The 18916-nt window shown below is 37.8% G+C and overlaps 1 protein-coding gene across 5 annotated transcripts; it reads right to left on the bottom strand.

Moving 5' to 3' along the window:
• Window positions 1–153: 153 nt before the first annotated feature.
• Window positions 154–16584, bottom strand: LOC134652086 (longitudinals lacking protein, isoforms A/B/D/L-like). Of its 5 annotated transcripts, XM_063507245.1 has the most exons (7): window positions 16347–16583; window positions 15634–15843; window positions 14930–15187; window positions 11902–12139; window positions 7426–7497; window positions 3867–3904; window positions 1851–3821 (listed from the first exon to the last, which is right to left on the bottom strand). In XM_063507245.1, the coding sequence occupies exons 2-7, from the start codon at window positions 15805–15807 to the stop codon at window positions 3288–3290; spliced, it is 1314 nt and encodes a 437-aa protein (XP_063363315.1). In that variant the 5' UTR covers window positions 15808–15843; window positions 16347–16583; the 3' UTR covers window positions 1851–3287. The 5 variants fall into 5 exon arrangements, with proteins under 5 accessions (XP_063363319.1, XP_063363315.1, XP_063363314.1 ...); XM_063507249.1 differs by lacking the exons at window positions 1851–3821; window positions 3867–3904 and adding an exon at window positions 154–1134 and having other exon boundaries at window positions 16347–16582; XM_063507244.1 differs by having other exon boundaries at window positions 1851–3904; window positions 16347–16582.
• Between the last annotated feature and the right edge of the window lie 2332 nt (window positions 16585–18916).

The following is an 18916-nucleotide window of genomic DNA, read 5'->3' as shown; positions in this document are numbered from 1 at the left end:
AGTAATATACGAGTCGCACATCTCAATCACGATTTCTATGCATCTCAAACGGTTGTCAAAATACTTAACAAAATGTGGCAAGTTGTAGGTACCTCAGATCTGACGATACTGAAATTTATATTCTAAATTGTACGAAATCTGTTAGCGATGCTGATTTAGCGATGTTACTAAACTGTCATTGGTAACAATTTTAAACAAAGAGTATGTAACATCAAAGCTCCAAAATCACGGAACTTACGCCCTAGTACAGGAATGATAAGTTTACATAATAAATGCTGTACATAAAATAGTAAAAAGCGTAACTATACAAATCACTTCATCTTAATCTTATTGTATACTCGTAAATGCAACAGTTTCTTACACTGTCGCAATTAAACTGCAACTAGTGTGAATACTATGAGTAACTTGTCATTTGTGGTATCTTATTGTTCATCACTCGTTGATGTCGCATTAAGTGGGTAACGATTATAGGCACCATTTGTGACCTAGCTGACGTCTACATCTAACGTGACTGCCTCGTGCCACTATCACAAATAGATTTCATCACAATTATCACAATCAGGAAAACTTCGGATTTTAGATACGATTCTTTTCACGTCTTGACTAAATATATACTTCGCACGATTTAATAACTGTAAATATTAACATCAAAATTGGTCCTTAATACAAAAATGTGTCAAAAAACATCAAAAAGACTGTAACACTAACATCAATACAGTTTCAAAATTCTTACAAAAATATGGAGTATTTAATAGTGACTATACCGGTCGCGCTATGTGCAAGCGTCGACGTTATCCTGCTTTATGTACTGTTCGGGTTTCATGTGGACTTCCCGATGCATGCGCTCCATGTGGCGCGCGATATGCATCTTCTGTTTGGCGCGATATACGCAGTAAGGACACTGGAATTGTGGTTCCTTCCCGCACTCCCACTTCTGATGGTTGCGGAGGGAGGACTTGAGCTTGTAGACGCGGCCGCAGTCGGGGCAGGTGAAGCTGGGCTCCCCCGGCGCAGGCGGCAGCTGCGGGCCGCTGACGCGCATGGAGGCCACGAGCGGCAGCGCCAGCCGCGCCGACCACTGGTCCCAAGACAGGCCCCCGATCCTAGTGAAAGACACGTCCTCCGGCACGGCTCCTGAAATCGCCACAGACGTCATAAAACGATCACACGCGAACACACAGACACGCAACATTCAACATTCCCGTGTGGTTAAACAGTTACAAGCAACGTATACATGTTATATACATAATAAAATATACATAAATACAAAAAAGATACATAAACTATAGAAGATATCTACTGTGAGTATCCACCGAGTGCTGTGATGAAAGCTTTGCAAAGGAAAAGTAAAAAAAAGAAACAAAAAGGAAATCATAACGTTTATTTTTTTAAGAATAAAATTGTTCGGTGAAGGTGTATCGTCGTTCAGATCCGTTTATTTTTATGCATACTAAACCGGCATCATCGGCACGCGATGCTAAGGAATGATGTTACTGGACCGATACGGTTCTAGTCACAACTCTAACAAGTTTGTTACTTAAAAGTAGTCTCCCGACCCATGGGTTTTCTTGTCTACCTGAAATTATTAATTATATTAGTATGAACGAAAAAAAAAGGAAAAACTGAAACATGCAAAGTTGAAAAATAAGCTGCGATGGGTTCACATTTAACATGCAGTACATGCATTGTTAATCAGGTGTAAATATTCAGTGACAAGACTTACCAGTAAACATTACCTTTCAAAAATAACTTGTACTTTTAACATGTATTAAAAATTACCCCTTAATTACACGTTTTGTTGATAGGTTATTAATTAACGTTTCAAACAGAAACAAAAAGAAAACAAATGGTTCATATATATTAGAACTATATTTGATTAAACGTTTCTACCAGATAAACCCCAAAATATTCATATAAAAATCACACTAATTATTAAACTAGTTTTCCAATAAAATTAACAAACAATTTAAACGACGTACCATTCGTTTTGAATATAATTCATGCTACATACATTCAGTGTCCAAGAGCGTAATAAATATATGATGGGAATATTGCATATTTTAATCAGAATGGTTTGCATGCTCGGTTGTATGACTTGAATGTTTCTACAACAATAACTTCTTATTTCTTACCATCACGTTAAATCTAATACTGACTTTGGTCAAATAGCTTTGTTATCCTAGTTTAACAAAAAATATCAACAGTCAATATGTTAAACAAAACTCGAATAGGTTATTGCAAATAAATATCAGTTAATATCAAGATAACAATTTACATAATTTTGAACACATTTTCTATCCCAGTTTACCGAATAACAACAATATCAAAAACACCATTAAGTATTATAATATTATAACTACAGGTAACATTGTAGGCACATTATGGATGAGCTTTTATTACCTAATCGTGTTAAAAGCAATAGATTCTCAGTATACTGATATATTTGCTCGGTGGAACAGCCTCGTCAACAAACTCAACAATTCAGACAGTCACATGAGAGATCTATTGTTTTCCTATAAAGGACTGCAAAAGCAGCTTTATAAACATTATCCTTACACTAATAAATAAACAATTTAAATTAATTTAACTTTGGGTTTGCTACAAAGGTGTAGAGATAGGAAGACAAGGTACATAATAAATAATGGTCCCTCGAATGTAAACTCTAAGTTAGGAAAACAAAAACTGAAGAAATAAATTAAACAGGACTAACAACTTGGTTAATGAATATAAGACTTGACCATCAACAATTATAATAAGTTTCTACCCGTGAGAGAAAGATGAAAGAAAAATATAACCTACAAAACAATTACATATACTTTTACCTAATTAACTAGTCATTCTAATATCATTGCACTACGATTAACAAATTTGGAATTACATATTCCTTATAAGGAATGGTTGATTATAAAACTAGACAAATTCGAGCTAAATATGGTATGAAAATTTATTGCTTTATGTAAAGTCCGATTAATATCAAAATATTCGCTACTAGATTCTATACTTTCATTAAATATATCGCTTTGGAAATAACGGACATTAACTCTATTATATAATTATACATCCGACCTGGGGCCGTACTCCCGATAAAATACTTGGGTCAGTCTTAACTACGATCATAAACTCTAACAAAAACAACAAAATTAACGCTAATGCCGTTAGGGAATGTGCACATTACAACTATTCTCAGTGTATATAAACTCTTTTAACAAAAAAGTTAAAATATAAATAATAATATTATTGCAGTACCGATTTGGTTAGGTATCTACTTTGGTCGAATGAAGTCTAAACTAGATTGAAGTTTTTTTATTACGCCTGACTTTGTTGCTGGCGTAGATGTACCACTCGTTGTTGTGGTGCTTACGAATATGAACGCCAAGATTGCCTCTCTGTTTGGCCTTGTAGGAGCAATAAGGACACTGATGAGCCGGGGCTTTGCCACCACATTCTACGTTCTCATGACGACGCAACGTCGACTTCCAGCGATACTTCTTACCGCAATGCCGGCACTCGAACTGACGGCTCGCGTCGTCCGAGCTGTTTCCGTCGCGGCGCGCATATTTCACCTCCGCATTGTTCTCTTCGTGCTCATCGCCCGGCACGGAATGGTCGTAGAAGGCCTCAGTGTCCTCGGGCAGGACGATGTCGTCCGTATCGTCGTATTCCTCAGAATCTAGCTCCTCCCGTTTTGGCGCATTGTTGTTCTGCAGAAAGGCCTGTTGCAGCAGATGGGCTTTCAGGTCGTCGGGAATGGCGGCCAACGAGTCGAGAGGATGCTTGGGCATCAGGGGGGGCTTGAGGATGTTGGTGACCTGGATGCAGGCGGGCACGAGCGCGGCCAGCCCGGGCTGCGCCTGCGCCGACAGCAGCGACAGCAACGCGGACGGCAGCCCCTCCTTGTGCGACTCTGAAATCCAATACGTTTAACATGTTGCAAAAATAAAAACAAAAGCGCGACTACGTACTGTTAATACTACCAGAGGCTAAAATAAATTAAGGAACCAAAGAAATGCGTTATAATAATAAATTAAAAAAATAATAATCTCTGTTAGAAATAAGGCGAAGCTTCTAATCATGCAGACATGCACAATCTCGAGATTATCTTCCCATAAGAGGATCGGGCGACGAAATGAAAGGCCCGGCTACCGTAAGTCGTTTAATAGCTTTAAAAAATATCGAATATCATTATCAATAATACATGTATACGAGGCTCATATAAAATTAACGTTTTAATATCATCTAAGGAAGATCGAAGAGTTAAGGCACTAGTATAAAGCACTGAATATGTTTGTATCACTCGACGCTAATGGGCGTGGCTCGGGGCGCGTCGTCGCGCGGCGGGGGGCTGGGCGAGCGCGGCGGGCGGTGCTCGGGGTGCTTGCGCTCCAGGTGCTTCTTGAGCTCGTTGCGGCGGTGCTTGCTGTACGTGCAGTACGGGCACTTGTACTGCGGCTCGCGGCGGCACTCCAGCGTTATGTGGCGGACGAGGTTCTTGCGCGCGTTGTACACGCGCTGGCAGTTGGGGCATTTGTATTTGTTGGCCTCCGTCTTGTATTGCGCGCAGGGTAAGTTGGCGGGCGGGTCGCTCCGGGGGAAGATGTTGTAGCGAGACTCTTTTTTCGTGGTTTTCGGTTCAGATTTCGGCTCGGGCTCGGCTTTGGGAGCTTTGGGGGTGGTCGGCGGTTTAGGAGTTAGTTTGGCCGGCTGTCGCTTGTTTTCTTTAGTCTCCTCGGGCATGACGAGCGAGTTGGGCGAGGTGACGTTCTTCAATACTGCGAATGTGGTCGCGGTCGGAGGCTCCTCCACCACTTTTTTACTACGAGTCACCACTCTGTTCGGCAATATCAGTCCTGAAAGAGAAAAACTAAATACAGTTTTTCGCTTAGTTGCGAATATAAATCATAATTGTATAAAAAAGCGTAAATAAAAACAAATGTGACGTAAAGAAAACCATATATTGAAAGTAAAGAAACAGTACGAACTAAAAGTATCAAAAGTTTTAATTTTATAACAAAAAAACAAATTTCTTCTAAATGTTTCAACAATATCCAACCTACACTGCTACACATTTAAATAAGATGGAATCAATGGAATGTAAAGTGTAGTTTATGAACAACGTACCTAAAACCTATATTACTAATCAACAATTGTAAATATAAGGAACATGGCAGTTTACTCGAGATCAAGTTCTACTCTAAATTAACAGGAACATAATGTATCTTTAGACACTGCTAAATAACTAGAAAACAAGTTTTTCTAAGTGGCATAAATCTATGCATAATTAAATATTTGGAAAAAAATCAACAGTAACAAAATAGAAAAAAAAACAAGTGTCAAAAGGTAAAATTCACAATGTCACGGTTTTTCTTCTTTCTTAACTTTTTTAAAAATTTCTTGGTACTCTTGCAGCCAATTAGGATGTTTAAGAGCAATATGACATGTCAATGTTTTCTTTTGTGAGTATTTTTTACCACATTTGTCACAGCCAAATTGAGGACCCGTTACACATTCATACTTTTCGTGCCTCAGTTTATTTCTTCTATACTTGTACAGTTTTTTACAAGTAGAGCAAGAATAATGACTATCTTTGTCGGCATGTATTGGTTTTCTTCCCCTTTTTTTAGGAGGCAACGCTTCCGATTCCCTCTTTAAAGGTTTCCTTCCTCTCTTTTTGTATGTTCTCTTAACGATCATCATGTTCTCTATGGCTGCTTGTTCCTGTTTAATTTCTAGTCCTATTGCTTTCACAAGTTCTGAGCTCTTAAGACACCCTCGAGTTAATGGGAAAGGGGTTTTCGCGTAATGTGGGTCGTTAATGAGTTTTATGGGTCGTTCTGCAAGGCCAAAGAATGAAAAGCAATAAATAATGATAAGTAAAAAGATCTACACAAAGTTAAAATGAGCATAGAAACATAAAAATGTGAAGAAGAAAATTAGTACAGTCGCCGTCAGCTTAGTACGGTGTTATTAACAGTCTGTGCTATGAGACTAAGACAGGAACAGGTAATTGGGATTAAGAATATTACAAGTGGTTAATATTTGTGAGATAGTTAACAGCTTGGCATGTGACAGGTAGGTAGGATTTCTGGTCCCTACTCAACACTTTGAACCTAACTAGTCTTTTAAATTAACATGTTTGTAACATTGTGTACTGAATCATATTGTATGACTAAATGAAATGCGCATCCAATATCATCGGGTTCTTTACGTCTCGACATGCTTTCAATAATCTCAGGATTAGCCTAGTTGCGGACAATGATGTTTTTCGTCTAAAGAACATGCACAATAAATGAGAACGCCTATAAAATCGATTGATGATTTAAAACATGAATCTATAAAAAATACATCTGCAGTGAAATCACATGTGAATGCATAAAATAAAGAAATAATAAATAAGATAAATAAGCCACATTACCATCAAACTACAAATTAAATCAAATTAAGGTTTACCTTGTTCCATCAGCCGCTTCCGAGGCACATCCAATCTTCTATAAACAATAGTAATAGTTTGTGTCACTATCTGTGCCAAAATAAAACTTCTACCGCCGAGCGATAGTCGCACGAAACCCGCTAGCTTTTAATAGCCAAATATAATCGAAGGTGAAGTGGTGTTTGTGCACATTTATCATGAATCTAATTCATATTAAAAATAAATACGTGTATAATAAATATGAGAAAATTTACTTACCAATGAGCTCACTCCACATTAGGACAAAGAAGGTTAGCACTATTGAAAGTTAGGTATTACATATGCAAAGTATAATACAATATCTATGAATAGTAGTAAGCATGCAGTGATCTACTGGCGACCCCACGACAAAGCGAGTACATAACGTCATACACATTCAAGTGGAAACAAATGTAAAACAAGATCAACTTACCTTATCAATTACCTCACCTTTTTAAAAAGGCTACAGTAAAAAAAACCTTTTACCAAAATACCTTTACCTGTTGCACTGAAATATTTTCAAATTCATATGGATACAGAAATATAAATTGTGATAAGATTAGTAATTTATAATACTAATATTAGATACTAATTAATATATGGTTGAATTTTCACATGTGAAAACACTAGCACTCTTTCCGCCGTCGTGAAATATAATATTTTATATATAACAAGATAAATAGATTATTTAAGCAATGACTGTTTATCTCATCAAATTATGGGAAGACATTGCGCATTTCATCCGTTCCTTAGACGTCTGGGACAATGGACTTTAGTCATCCATACAGCAAAAAAAAAATCTTAAGCAAATTACAAATACAAAGTGCATTGTCCCAGAATACCAAACTCAAGTCCAAATAACACCCTGCGTCAGCATAATAGACTAGGTATGTATTGAAGCACAACGCTACGCAAGGTGTTTTGGTGCAACGTTGCCGGCATGTCACCGGCAATGTTGCCAGAGTCATGTGCGGGCTTACCTTGCGAGTCTCGAACACTGTCACTTGAATTCATGATTTCATCCTGAGATCTTTCCATATGCCATTGAAAATCTAGAAAGAAAAATAACATATGATATAGTAATTATAAAAAAAAAAACACTTTTTGAATAGTCATTTTTGCTAAAAGTAATTGTTTAATAATCATGTCAAATAAACATAATTTTAATTTGTTAATAAACATAATTTTAATTTTGTTAATAAACATAATTGTTATTAAAACTTTAAAGGGGTGATATTTAAAAACGGTTGGCAAACAAGTGCGAGTCGGACTCGCGTTCCAAGGGTTCCGTACATTAAGTCCGACTCACGCTTGACTGCACATTTCTAATAGGTTTCCTGTCATCTATAGGTAAAGAACTATTTTGTGTATTTTTTTTTTCAAAATTTTAGACCCAGTAGTTTCGGAGATAAAGGGTTGAATGGTCATTTTTTGCCTATTTTCTTGAATAACTGCTAAACTATTTATCCTAAAATTATAATTATTGAGGTTCTTACAATGACCGTATAGGCCGTTAGGCCGTATAGGTGATTTATTTATTTGTCGATAAAATTCATCGTACTATACGTGGTTAAAGACTTCACCACAGCTGTCTAAACACGTACATAGCGTCCCTGCAATCAAACTATGAAAATACGTTTAGGAGGAGGTTTAAGCTATTAAGCTTCGAGTTATCAGTCCTCGCTGTATTATCTTTTGTTTCAGGGTAAAAATAGACAAGCAATATTTCAGGTACAGTCAGCAGCAGAAGTTGCTAAGCGGGCGAGGTGATCAAAATTACCCTGACACGCTCTTATTCTCTTAACAATAAAGTCGCGTCAAAATCATTTTTAACACCAAGCCCGCTTAGCAACTTTTTTTGCTGGCTCTACTGTATAGACCACAAGTCTTGTATTTACAGATCTGACGGTCTAGCATGAGTCTCGCGCGCGAGAACGCAACTTATGCTAGACCGCCTGATGTGGCAATCTATCGAAAATAACTATGAATAAATAATAGTAATTTGAGCCTATATACGTCCCACTGCTGGGCACAGGCCTCCTCTCATGCGCGAGAGGGCTTGGGCTATGAAAACATTTATAATATGTACAAGTTATTGTTATTTTAGCATTAATAAGCCTTGTAAATGGCAGTCACATACATGCATTTTAAACCTAAAACGTTAAAACGCGCAGCTGTGACGGATTTGAATGATAATAGAATATTTATGTCCCAAGTTACGATCTTTTAACATTGTCTGCTTGCCCTTGCTTGAGATAGTGAACTAATAGTTTGGTTTAAAATCAATTGTATGGGCAGTGATAATAAATGATGCGGCTTAGAAGAAAATGACACAAGGTCCTCCAGTGAATAAAATAATAAATAAATATATGTGGAAAATCTTAAACAGATTAACCTAGCCCCAAACTAAGCAAAGCTTGTACACTGGGTATATACATAGAAAACACCCAAGACAGAAATAAATATCTGCGTTCATCACACAAACCAATTATCTTATCGGGATTCGAACCCGGGAACATCAGCTTCACAGGCAGGGTCACTACCCACTAGGCCAGACCGGTCGTCATCATCATATATATTATATAAGTCAATTTATAAAATAATAATATTGATAAATGGAAACCTTTGTTACAGTTATACACATCAACTTTTAAAACTGTGGTCTAGAATGTCTAGATATAAAAAAAAACCGGCCAAGTGCGAGTCGGACTCGCGTTCCAAGGGCACATTACACAATTTTTAACAATGTTTTTTTTTTAAATAAAAAGTGAGTAAAAACCCCATCAAAAACTGCACATTTATAATAGGTTTTCCTGTCATCTTTAGGTAAAGAACTATTTAGTGTATTTTATTCAAAATTTTAGACCCAGTAGTTTCAGAGATAAAGGGGGAGAATGGTAATTTTTTGCCTATTTTCTTGAATAACTGCTAAACTATTTATCTTAAAATTATAAATAATATATATTTGAGATTCTCAAAATGAGCTCTTTCATTTGATATGTACCACGATATAGTTTGAAAAACTTAATTTTTTATTTTGCTCTTTTACCCCCCAAAAGTGGCCTCCATATTTAAAATTCATTTTTTTACGTTACAAGTATTTTTAACAATATGTTTTTTTAATGAAAAGTGAGTAAAATGTATTTAAAAAACCCGTAGGGGTCGGATCAAAAACTAAGTACTTAAGTCCGACTCACGCTTGACTGCACATTTCTTATAGGTTTTCCTGTCATCTATGGGTAAAGAATTATTTTGTATATATTTTTTTTAATTTTAGACCCAGTAGTTTCAGAGATAAAGGGGGGGGGGGGAATGGTCATTTTTTGCCTATTTTCTTGAATAACTGCTAAACTATTTATCTTAAAATTGTAAATAAAATATGTTTGAGATTCTTAAAATGAGCTCTTACATTTGATATGTAACACGATATAGTTTGAAAAACTTTATTTTTTAATTTGCTCTTTTACCCCCCAAAAGTGGCCTCCATATTTAAAATTCATTTGTTTACGTTACATGTCCGCCTTTGGGTCACAAACTTACATATGTGTGCCAAATTTCAACTTAATTGGTCCAGTAGTTTCGGAGAAAATAGGCTGTGACAGACGGACGGACGGACGGACGGACAGACAGACAGACGCACGAGTGATCCTATAAGGGTTCCGTTTTTTCCTTTTGTGGTACGGAACCCTAAAAATAACTTAAGATTCGAAAAGAGATGTTGTAAAAGTTAATTGGGAATGAAGATTCATATTAGAATGTATAGGAATAATATGAGCCAATCATAATAACATTTGGTTTGTATTGGTACTCAATTACCAGTACCACCAATAACTTGAATGGTGTAAACACATATGTCCTTGAACTAGTTTCTATTGACATAGTTGTACATACTGTAAAGAAGTGTACTTAGGCGGTAGTTTTACACGATTTTGCACACTACAACACATGTGTTGCACTTATGCTTTGTTTTGTAGCAACATTTGTAGCATACAATGTTTGATGATAAATAAATAGTTATTGAAAATGTAAACATATCTTTGACATCGACTGTACGTAGAGTAATGTATTTTTCAAAAATGGATTCATGTGTCAGTCCTTGGCAAGTGTAACGCGAGTCGCCATTGCGTGTCCTTTTATTCCTGTTTCAAAATTTAAGTGTTTCATGCATTCTTAGATATATTGATACTTGAAATCGTAACTCGCATTATATTTTCCTGGATTGACCCTTATGGAGATTTCTTTGAAATAGAATGTCATTTGTGTAGCTGTAGTAGGATTATGTTATGCCCACCTGTTGTCATCAAGTTTCATCAATCCTATTTCATACTAGAATATTTGTTTTCTTGATGTTTTCATGTTCTTGCTCATGTAAATATTTATAGGAAATGATCACTTTGTATATTATAAAACTATCTTTGTGGTTACACTAGATTTTTTTGTACTTTGTGTTAGGCGTTTCATCAGTTACTAACAAGGAAAGGTACCCAACTGTCTGGCTCCAATTTGATTTATTTTGATATAGCTCATTCATTTATTACGTAAGACGATTTACGACCATGTTTTATTCTTTCTTACAAGGGAGGAGGGAGTCTTCATAGTTCTTAGCTTACATAAGGTTGGTATTCCACTTGTCCAATTTCTTGGTTCAATGTGCATTGCGTCTCACTCTCTTACTTAGCAAAATGTGAGACGCAAATACACAAAGGATAAAGAAACTGGACAGGTGGAATACCACCCTAGATAAATATGCGTTAGTTAAGATTATATTTTGAAAAAGCGCGGGTTTCGAGCGAGTGCCGATAAAGATAAACTTTAAATAAAACCATAGTTGATTATTACCAAATAATAAATATTAAGTACTATAAATAAACATTCCTAAAAATTGTTTTTATGTGATGTCTAAAATAAATGACTCGTATTTTTTTAGCTGCCCAATCTCAACCTAATGAGAAATATTCCTTCAAAGTACAGAAAAGTGACTAAGCCCTCTAACTTCTGTAGGGAGTTTTGTTCAAGCAAATTGCTATATCAGATCAAACTAATGTTTTCCTTAAAAAGGCACCCTTCCAAGTTTATATTTCTCATCATTGAACACACGTACACTGTATTTTATTAGTCTTTTTATCATGAAAACTACTGTCCATACTTTGAAGGCTGCTTCTATTTTCCCCTACCAATTCTTCCACAACATAATATATATTGCCTAAGTAGTCTGAGAAATATTTAATATCTGGTTGACCGAGCTTCGCTCGGAAAACATATAAAAACTCGAAAATGCGCGTTTTTCCAGAGATAAGACCTAGCTAGATCGATTTTTCGCCCCCGAAAACCCCCGTATCGTTAACGAAATCGTTAGGGCCGTTTCCGAGATCCCCGAAATATATATATAAATAAATAAATAAACAAGAATTGCTCGTTTAAAGGTATTAGATTTATGTAATCAAGGAGATACTAACTGCGTACGACGTCGTTATGTGCCACGGCTGGGGGCTCCTCGGCCTCCTCGTCCAGCGTGAGATCCTCAACACCATCTCTTGCGTTCTCCTCCTTGCAAGGGGGCTCCTCCCCATTTCCATGGACTTCTGCGGGCTGTGGTATAGGCGCGGGGACTTCCACGGACATGCGGCGCGCTTTCTTCCGGCGGCGGGTCGGGCTTATGGACCCTTCGCGACTGTCTATGCTACCGTCTCGGACCTAGGACAAGAAGAGAATTACTTTACAATGGAGAACTTCATGACGACAGTCACAATTTCGAAAAATTGACACCAAATTTTTTATTACTCCTCATGACGTACCATATTTATGTAAAATAATTGTAGGCAGGTATATAACCATTAGCATAACAACTGTGTTTTAGTTCTTGTGAATAAACTTTCATTCATTCATTAGCCGATTCAGGGAACAAGATTTAATCACAATATGTCTTGTCATTTGCTTGTGACATAAATGGCATAAATATAGATAGTGTGAGTCAGGTGGATGAACATAATGAAAGTAAATAGATACTTAGAATAAAGCTTGAATACTAAATTAAGTATTTATTTGCTTGGTATAATTTAGTATAAGGTAGTAGTAATTATACAATACAATATTGAAACAGTTTCTAGCTAATAACAGAGGAAAACTTTTTTCCCTAAAACTTGTATTTTATAAAATTAATAAACATAAATTCTTAGCATTCATTTACAGGATTAGATATGGAAAGTATGTAATTATGGTGAGTACCTATGAATTAAACTAAGCAGCATTTTTCACTAATATTCCTCTTCGTGTATTCCTTATGTCTTTACTACTGATGTACCGACCATGGTTTTGGCCGACTAGCCGACTAATCGGCGCTCGGATGGCCGATTAGTCGGCCAAGTTCATAATCGTTACTTCCCGATAAAGATTACGTTCGTATACGATGCATTAAAAAAACATATTTTTTGCTCCTTGTGTCGTCGCGCTTTCAATATCAACTTAAAGATGTTTTGTGCTCCTTGTGTCGTCGCGCTTTCAATATCAACTTAAAGATGTTTTATGCTACTGCGACGATACACCCACATAATTACATTAATTACCTATACATGAATTTAATATGAACACAAGCTCATTTTGTACCCTAAAAACGTATTTGAGCAAAATGGGCATGTAACATGTGATTAATATTGACTTTTTATTTTATTTATGTCCTGCTTTCTGTAGTTAATAATAGGCCGACTTATCAGCCTTTTTTGCCGACTAGTCGCCAACTACAAATGTGGCCCGATAGTCGGCTTTCCCGATTAGTCGGTACATCCCTAGTCTTTACATAAGGAATGTATTGCAAAGAATTGTGTGACCTTGCACAAGTTTCTGAACATAAACCAAATATAAATATACCTATGTACCATCATTAGGTAGTTATATGCAACTTAAACCAGTATTGATATCTCTCATTCTATGTTAGTATTATGATTATATGCTTGCTGTGGTATAGGATCCATTAGAACCTGTACCTACATGGTTAATACCCTGTATGGTTAATTGATCAGTTAAGCTAATTGCCGAGCAACCACGTCAAAATTCCTAATAAAAATACACATTCTGTTATTTGTGTTTATGACATCATCAGGGATCGGATATTCGGATAGATATTTACCTAAACTTGGCAAAATTCCGGAAATTGTTGGGAAAATATGGAGTCGGCTTCTTTTTTATTATAAGTTTAATAAATATGCTCCGGGACTCCGGGATCGCACCAAATGACATAAGATGGTACAAATTTACCTACATGTTTAGTTTATGGCTATTTTTGACAATTTTTGTAAGGAAATATGTTGTTATATAGATCTAACAAGAACAGTGTATGTAGTGTAGCCGCAGCGTGAATTGGCAAAATAATGTAAGCATTTCTCTATACATATCTTACATAACTATTTACTACTTATTATAGTAGATTCAAGGGTTCTGTAATATAAGAGAATAATAAAACATTTTTAAAGCGCTGGTGGCCTAGCGGTAAGAGCGTGCGACTTTCAATCCGGAGGTCGCGGGTTCGAACCCCGGCTCGTACCAATGAGTTTTTCGGAACTTATGTACGAAATATCATTTGATATTTACCAGTCGCTTTTCGGTGAAGGAAAACATCGTGAGGAAACCGGACTAATCCCAATACGGGCCTAGTTTACCCTCTGGGTTGGAAGGTCAGATGGCAGTCGCTTTCGTAAAAACTAGTGCCCACGCCAATTACAGGGATTAGTTGCCAAGCGGACCCCAGGCTCCCATGAGCCGTGGCAAAATGCCGGGACAACGCGAGGAAGATGATGAATAAAACATTTTTTTGTATAACACATATATGTGACGTTTTCAAGCAAAAGGTACAATTTTGTCAGTTGTACATAAGGTTCACGTCTAGTTAAATCTTGATGGTATTCGTGACACTATGATTTACTCTCAACACCCCACTTAATCTCTAAGATAAAGCCCACGTACATACCTAAAGTACACGTGGTGACGAATTTTCTTTGTATTGCCCGTCTTTTTTTACCTGCTATACGTAAGACAATGGCGGTAGCAGAGATAGCGGAAGGGAAAAAATTTGAGACCACGGGCATAATGTCGTCCTTGAAACGTCGAAGGAAAACAATTTCTAAAGTACTCGTAGTTTTAAAAGTACTAGTACTCACGACAAGTTCCGTTAAACTAAGTTATGATAATGATATTTCGCTAGTTGAATAAATCTCAGGTACATTGAATTTAATATTTCTCCATAGTAAATTACATTAAATACATAATAAATAAGCGTATTAAAATGTTCAAATATGAGTTTAGATTGCCTTGTTACATAGTTAACAAATCCCGGGAAATCCCGGGAAATTTATTACGAAAATAAAGTCGAGTCCGTCTCCACACCGTTCACGCCGCCAAAGTTTAGGTAAATATCAATCCGAATATCCGATCCCTGGACATCATTCATTCATCGTTAAAATAAAATGAAAGACAATTATGATCTTAACAAACCTGTGGTGGTGGAGACGGTGCGCGAGGCGGGTGTGCTGGGGCAGCCTGTGCAGGGCGCGACGGCGGCCGGGACGGCTTATTGTCAGAGAGGCCCTTGATTTGCAGGGACTCTGCAGCCTTGAGTAAGGCTGCCAGCTGGTCCTGCGAGATGTTCACCTCTCCTCGGTACATGTAGTCCATCATGGCTCTTAACTCTGCATATTTCACATCTTTTAAGATGATTATTGGATGCTTGTCATATTGCTGTGATAGTACATTCTGTAACAAAAACATTGTTTGTTATGTGCAGGTAAACATTTATTTTGATTCTTTGTAAATGTGCATTGTCTTGAAACTTCAAAGCCTATGTTTAAAGTTGAATATAACATTTCTAATGTAATGTTCCTAAACAAAATGTTATTTGAAAGTTATTCATTTGTTTTAGTTAGTAATATAAGATCTAGATGTCATTGATGTCATTTAGCAAATCACAATTAATGAGCATCATTGGGTAATGGTAGCCAACAAATAGATACTTTGGAAAAGTAGTTCGCAACAACTTTCTGTTGCCAACTCATCTATTCATCAATCTAAGTCAATTGCTAAGGCATGAAAGCTAGAACGAAACAACTGGGCTGTTTATTAGAGCAAAACTGTGTTGCCTTGTAAGTTAAACACGATAGCAATTGACCTACATTACGTGAGCGCGTTAGCAAATTACCAACCTCGAAATAGGGACTGCACGCTGACAGGACGACTTTGTGCGCTTTTAGCGTCTGGCCCTCGGCCGCGAGGGTACAGTCCACGTGAATGCCTTTCTCTAGGAGTGTGTCGAACACCGACACCAGCGTGGACTGATGGTTGTTCCAGCGTAGGCAGAACTGCTGGTCGTCGTCCATGCTGCAGTCGTCGAGCCACTCGTCGCGCCCACGGTTCTACATCAAAACATTCCCTCATCAACACAATTTATACACCACGCAATAATTAGGCCACTCGGAAACTTCTCCCGACCACAACAAACAACGATTTATCAGTCGCGATTATCACGCGCAAACGCCAATCTTCTCACCGATTCACCTCATGAAATGATTTCACACCCCAACTTTAACTTTAGGGACCACATACGAGTCGGTCCTAAGCGACGCGGCACTCTCGACACAAAGAAAATGGCCGCTTTTCCAGCGCGACAAAAAATAAAATGGCGACGAAAATTCTAAGTTTTACTGTTTTCTGGACTAACTTTTCATGACACATATAACAGATTCAAGTTCAACACGGGGCCGCGACACGCTGAACTTCCACAAAGTTTGAAGTCAACAAAGAAACTTCTGAGAAACTTTACTTCGAAAGTTCACGAGTGGAAATTTTCAAGATGAAAACTCGTAGCGAGCAATGCTTATCGCGGTCGTAACGCTACATCGGAGATCTAAACGCTTACCTTGACTATTTCATTAACTGTTGTATGAAGTTTTAACACTGTTTTAGATAATATTGAACTGTTTTAACAACGCTACGATTATAGTTCAGCACATTTGCACACCCGCCAGCTTTCTTGAATGAAAACACCTACTTTAGAGTAGATACTAACTACTATGCTATGTTGCAAGTTTAGAGAAAGGCACCTCTACAAAAATCCAAATGAAGTACAAGTTGGAAGCGACGCAGTGACCCAAAATAAGCTTCAAAATGTTGCCAGAGTTAAATAGTCAGAAAGCTTGAAAACAAACATTGATGAATGCAGTACGTTATTTTTCAACTATTTTAGTAATTTGTGCATTGGGGTTACGTTTCCAATATACTTTATAAATGTGATTTTCGTCTAAAACAGTCAGCGCTCGTTACTTGAATACCTTTCGATTTCTTGTCCTTGACCTACTTCATGCAAAGTCGTGATATACTTTAGTTTAATGCATGTACAATTTTAATCAATCTAAAATATTAATAACTAAAATTATTATTATTAAATAAAATATAAATAAAGTTAAAACAATTCTTCAAAACATTGCCAGTTGGAAAAATAAATAGACGCTGGCTTGTTACCACTTTATTGAAATCAGCGTCATCTACCGACACAGCAATGTATTTTTACAGTTTCTCGCTACTTGGCAATACCCCGCGGCAAGCAAAAACTGTATTGTATTTATTTTGTCGTAATTATGTTATCAGAGGACACATGCCATGTTAATGAACAATTTCAAGATGTAGGTAGTGTAGGTATTTATTCAGAATTAACTAGAGTAAAACTGGAAGCTAGTAAACACTGACAGCAGGTTAATAATAGGTAAAATTAATATTGTTATCGAGAGTCTAGAGTGTCTACTTGTCTAGTCTAGACTAATTTACCTGGATTAATTGCGCATTTATAAATATTTGCGCATATAAAATTCGCAATTTTAGAAGTATTTTTTTAAGTTTGACGAATAAATTTTTTAGTGTTTGACGTTTACTAATTAGGCCGGATTTTATGGGTTATTCCCACTAGTTATCACCAAAATTTTGTTAGAGTTAAGAGCCACAAGAGCCCATCAACGTGCACACTAGCGCCACTGCTAAATAATCGTGATTATTTCAATTTAACGAAAGATATTTTAAAAAAGCGGCCAATGGCGTAACTCTGCAGTGGATCAAAGGACACAGCAAACAGCAACTCACGAGGTAACGATGCAGCCGACATCCTGGCGAGAGGTGGCTCAGCTCGGAACTGAAGGTGGCAGGACCTGAGCCAATTCTACCTCTGCCATTTGCCTGGCTCCGGAACATGCTGCGACATAACACCAAGGTAAAACACCAACAATACTGGTCTAACCTAGGCACCTGCAGGCCACACACACTAGGTTTTGCGTGTCGGTTTTGCTTGTGCAAGCAAAACCAACAGGCACGACCAAGTTCCATAGGGCACACACACGTAACGACAAACCTGCACAAACTCTCAGTTCAAACCATCATGGCACCGGTAGCGGTGGTTGACGTAGACGCAATAGCGCTATTAGGCTTATATTTCGTCAGCCATACACGCATACAAACCATGAATCCACTCCACACTTAAAAAATAATAAAACTGGCCAAGTGCGAGTGGGACTCGCGCACGAAGGGTACCGTACCATTATCTATAAAAACGGAAAAAAATCATGGGAGCCCCACTCCGACTCGCACTTGGCCGGTTTTTTAGTATTTGTTGTACTAGAGGCAACAGAAATAGATCATCTGTGAACATTTCAACAGTCTAACTAGCATAGTTCATGAGATACAGCCTAGTGACAGACGGACGGACGGACAGTGGAGTCTTAGTAATAGGGTCCCGTTTTACCCTTTGGTTACGGAACCCTAAAAATCTACTAAAAATCCTCTACAATTGCATTTCGTTTGCGAGACGACATTGTTGCACAGTGACTTGCGACCAATCCCCTCGGCAATCACTGGATAACTGAAGCCTATCAAGCCTGCCAGCCACACACGTTCAGTTAAGCCCTTGCTACACGGTCGCCGACAAGCCTTCTAACCGTCTGACCTTGGTCTGTCCTTGATCAGTTTTGGTCAAATTTTGTTGGAAACAACTGTCTACACGGTCCGTCCAAACCAAGGCCACGCGGTCTGAGGGGCTTGTCGGCGACCGTGTAGCAAGGGCTTCATGCCTGCGCAAGCGAAGTGCGCAAGCACAACCGACAGGCAAAAAATATAAATTTTGATATTTTCAATTTTGCTTGCGCAGGCAAGGAGTCATGTCATACACACGTTCAGTTATGCCTGCACAAGTAAACTGTGCAGGCATAACCATCGGTTATAACCTAGTGTGTGTGGCCGGCTTTACAGATAGCCCCCTCTGCAGGGCGTGCATGGAGGCAGAGGAGACAGCCGCCCACGTCATTCTCGAATGACCAGGGGTGGCAGAGTACCGGGCACAAAACCTCGGCTCACCGGGGTCGCTCCCAGAAGTCGTCGGCAACGTCAAGGGTCTGCTAGGCTTCCTGGTAGAGCTGGGTTGGCAGGAATAGTGCCGCCAACCCATCA

This window comes from Cydia amplana, chromosome 11 (assembly GCF_948474715.1).
Source record: "Cydia amplana chromosome 11, ilCydAmpl1.1, whole genome shotgun sequence".
Lineage (NCBI taxonomy): Eukaryota > Metazoa > Arthropoda > Insecta > Lepidoptera > Tortricidae > Cydia > Cydia amplana.
This window is presented reverse-complemented; position numbering and strand designations above follow the sequence as displayed.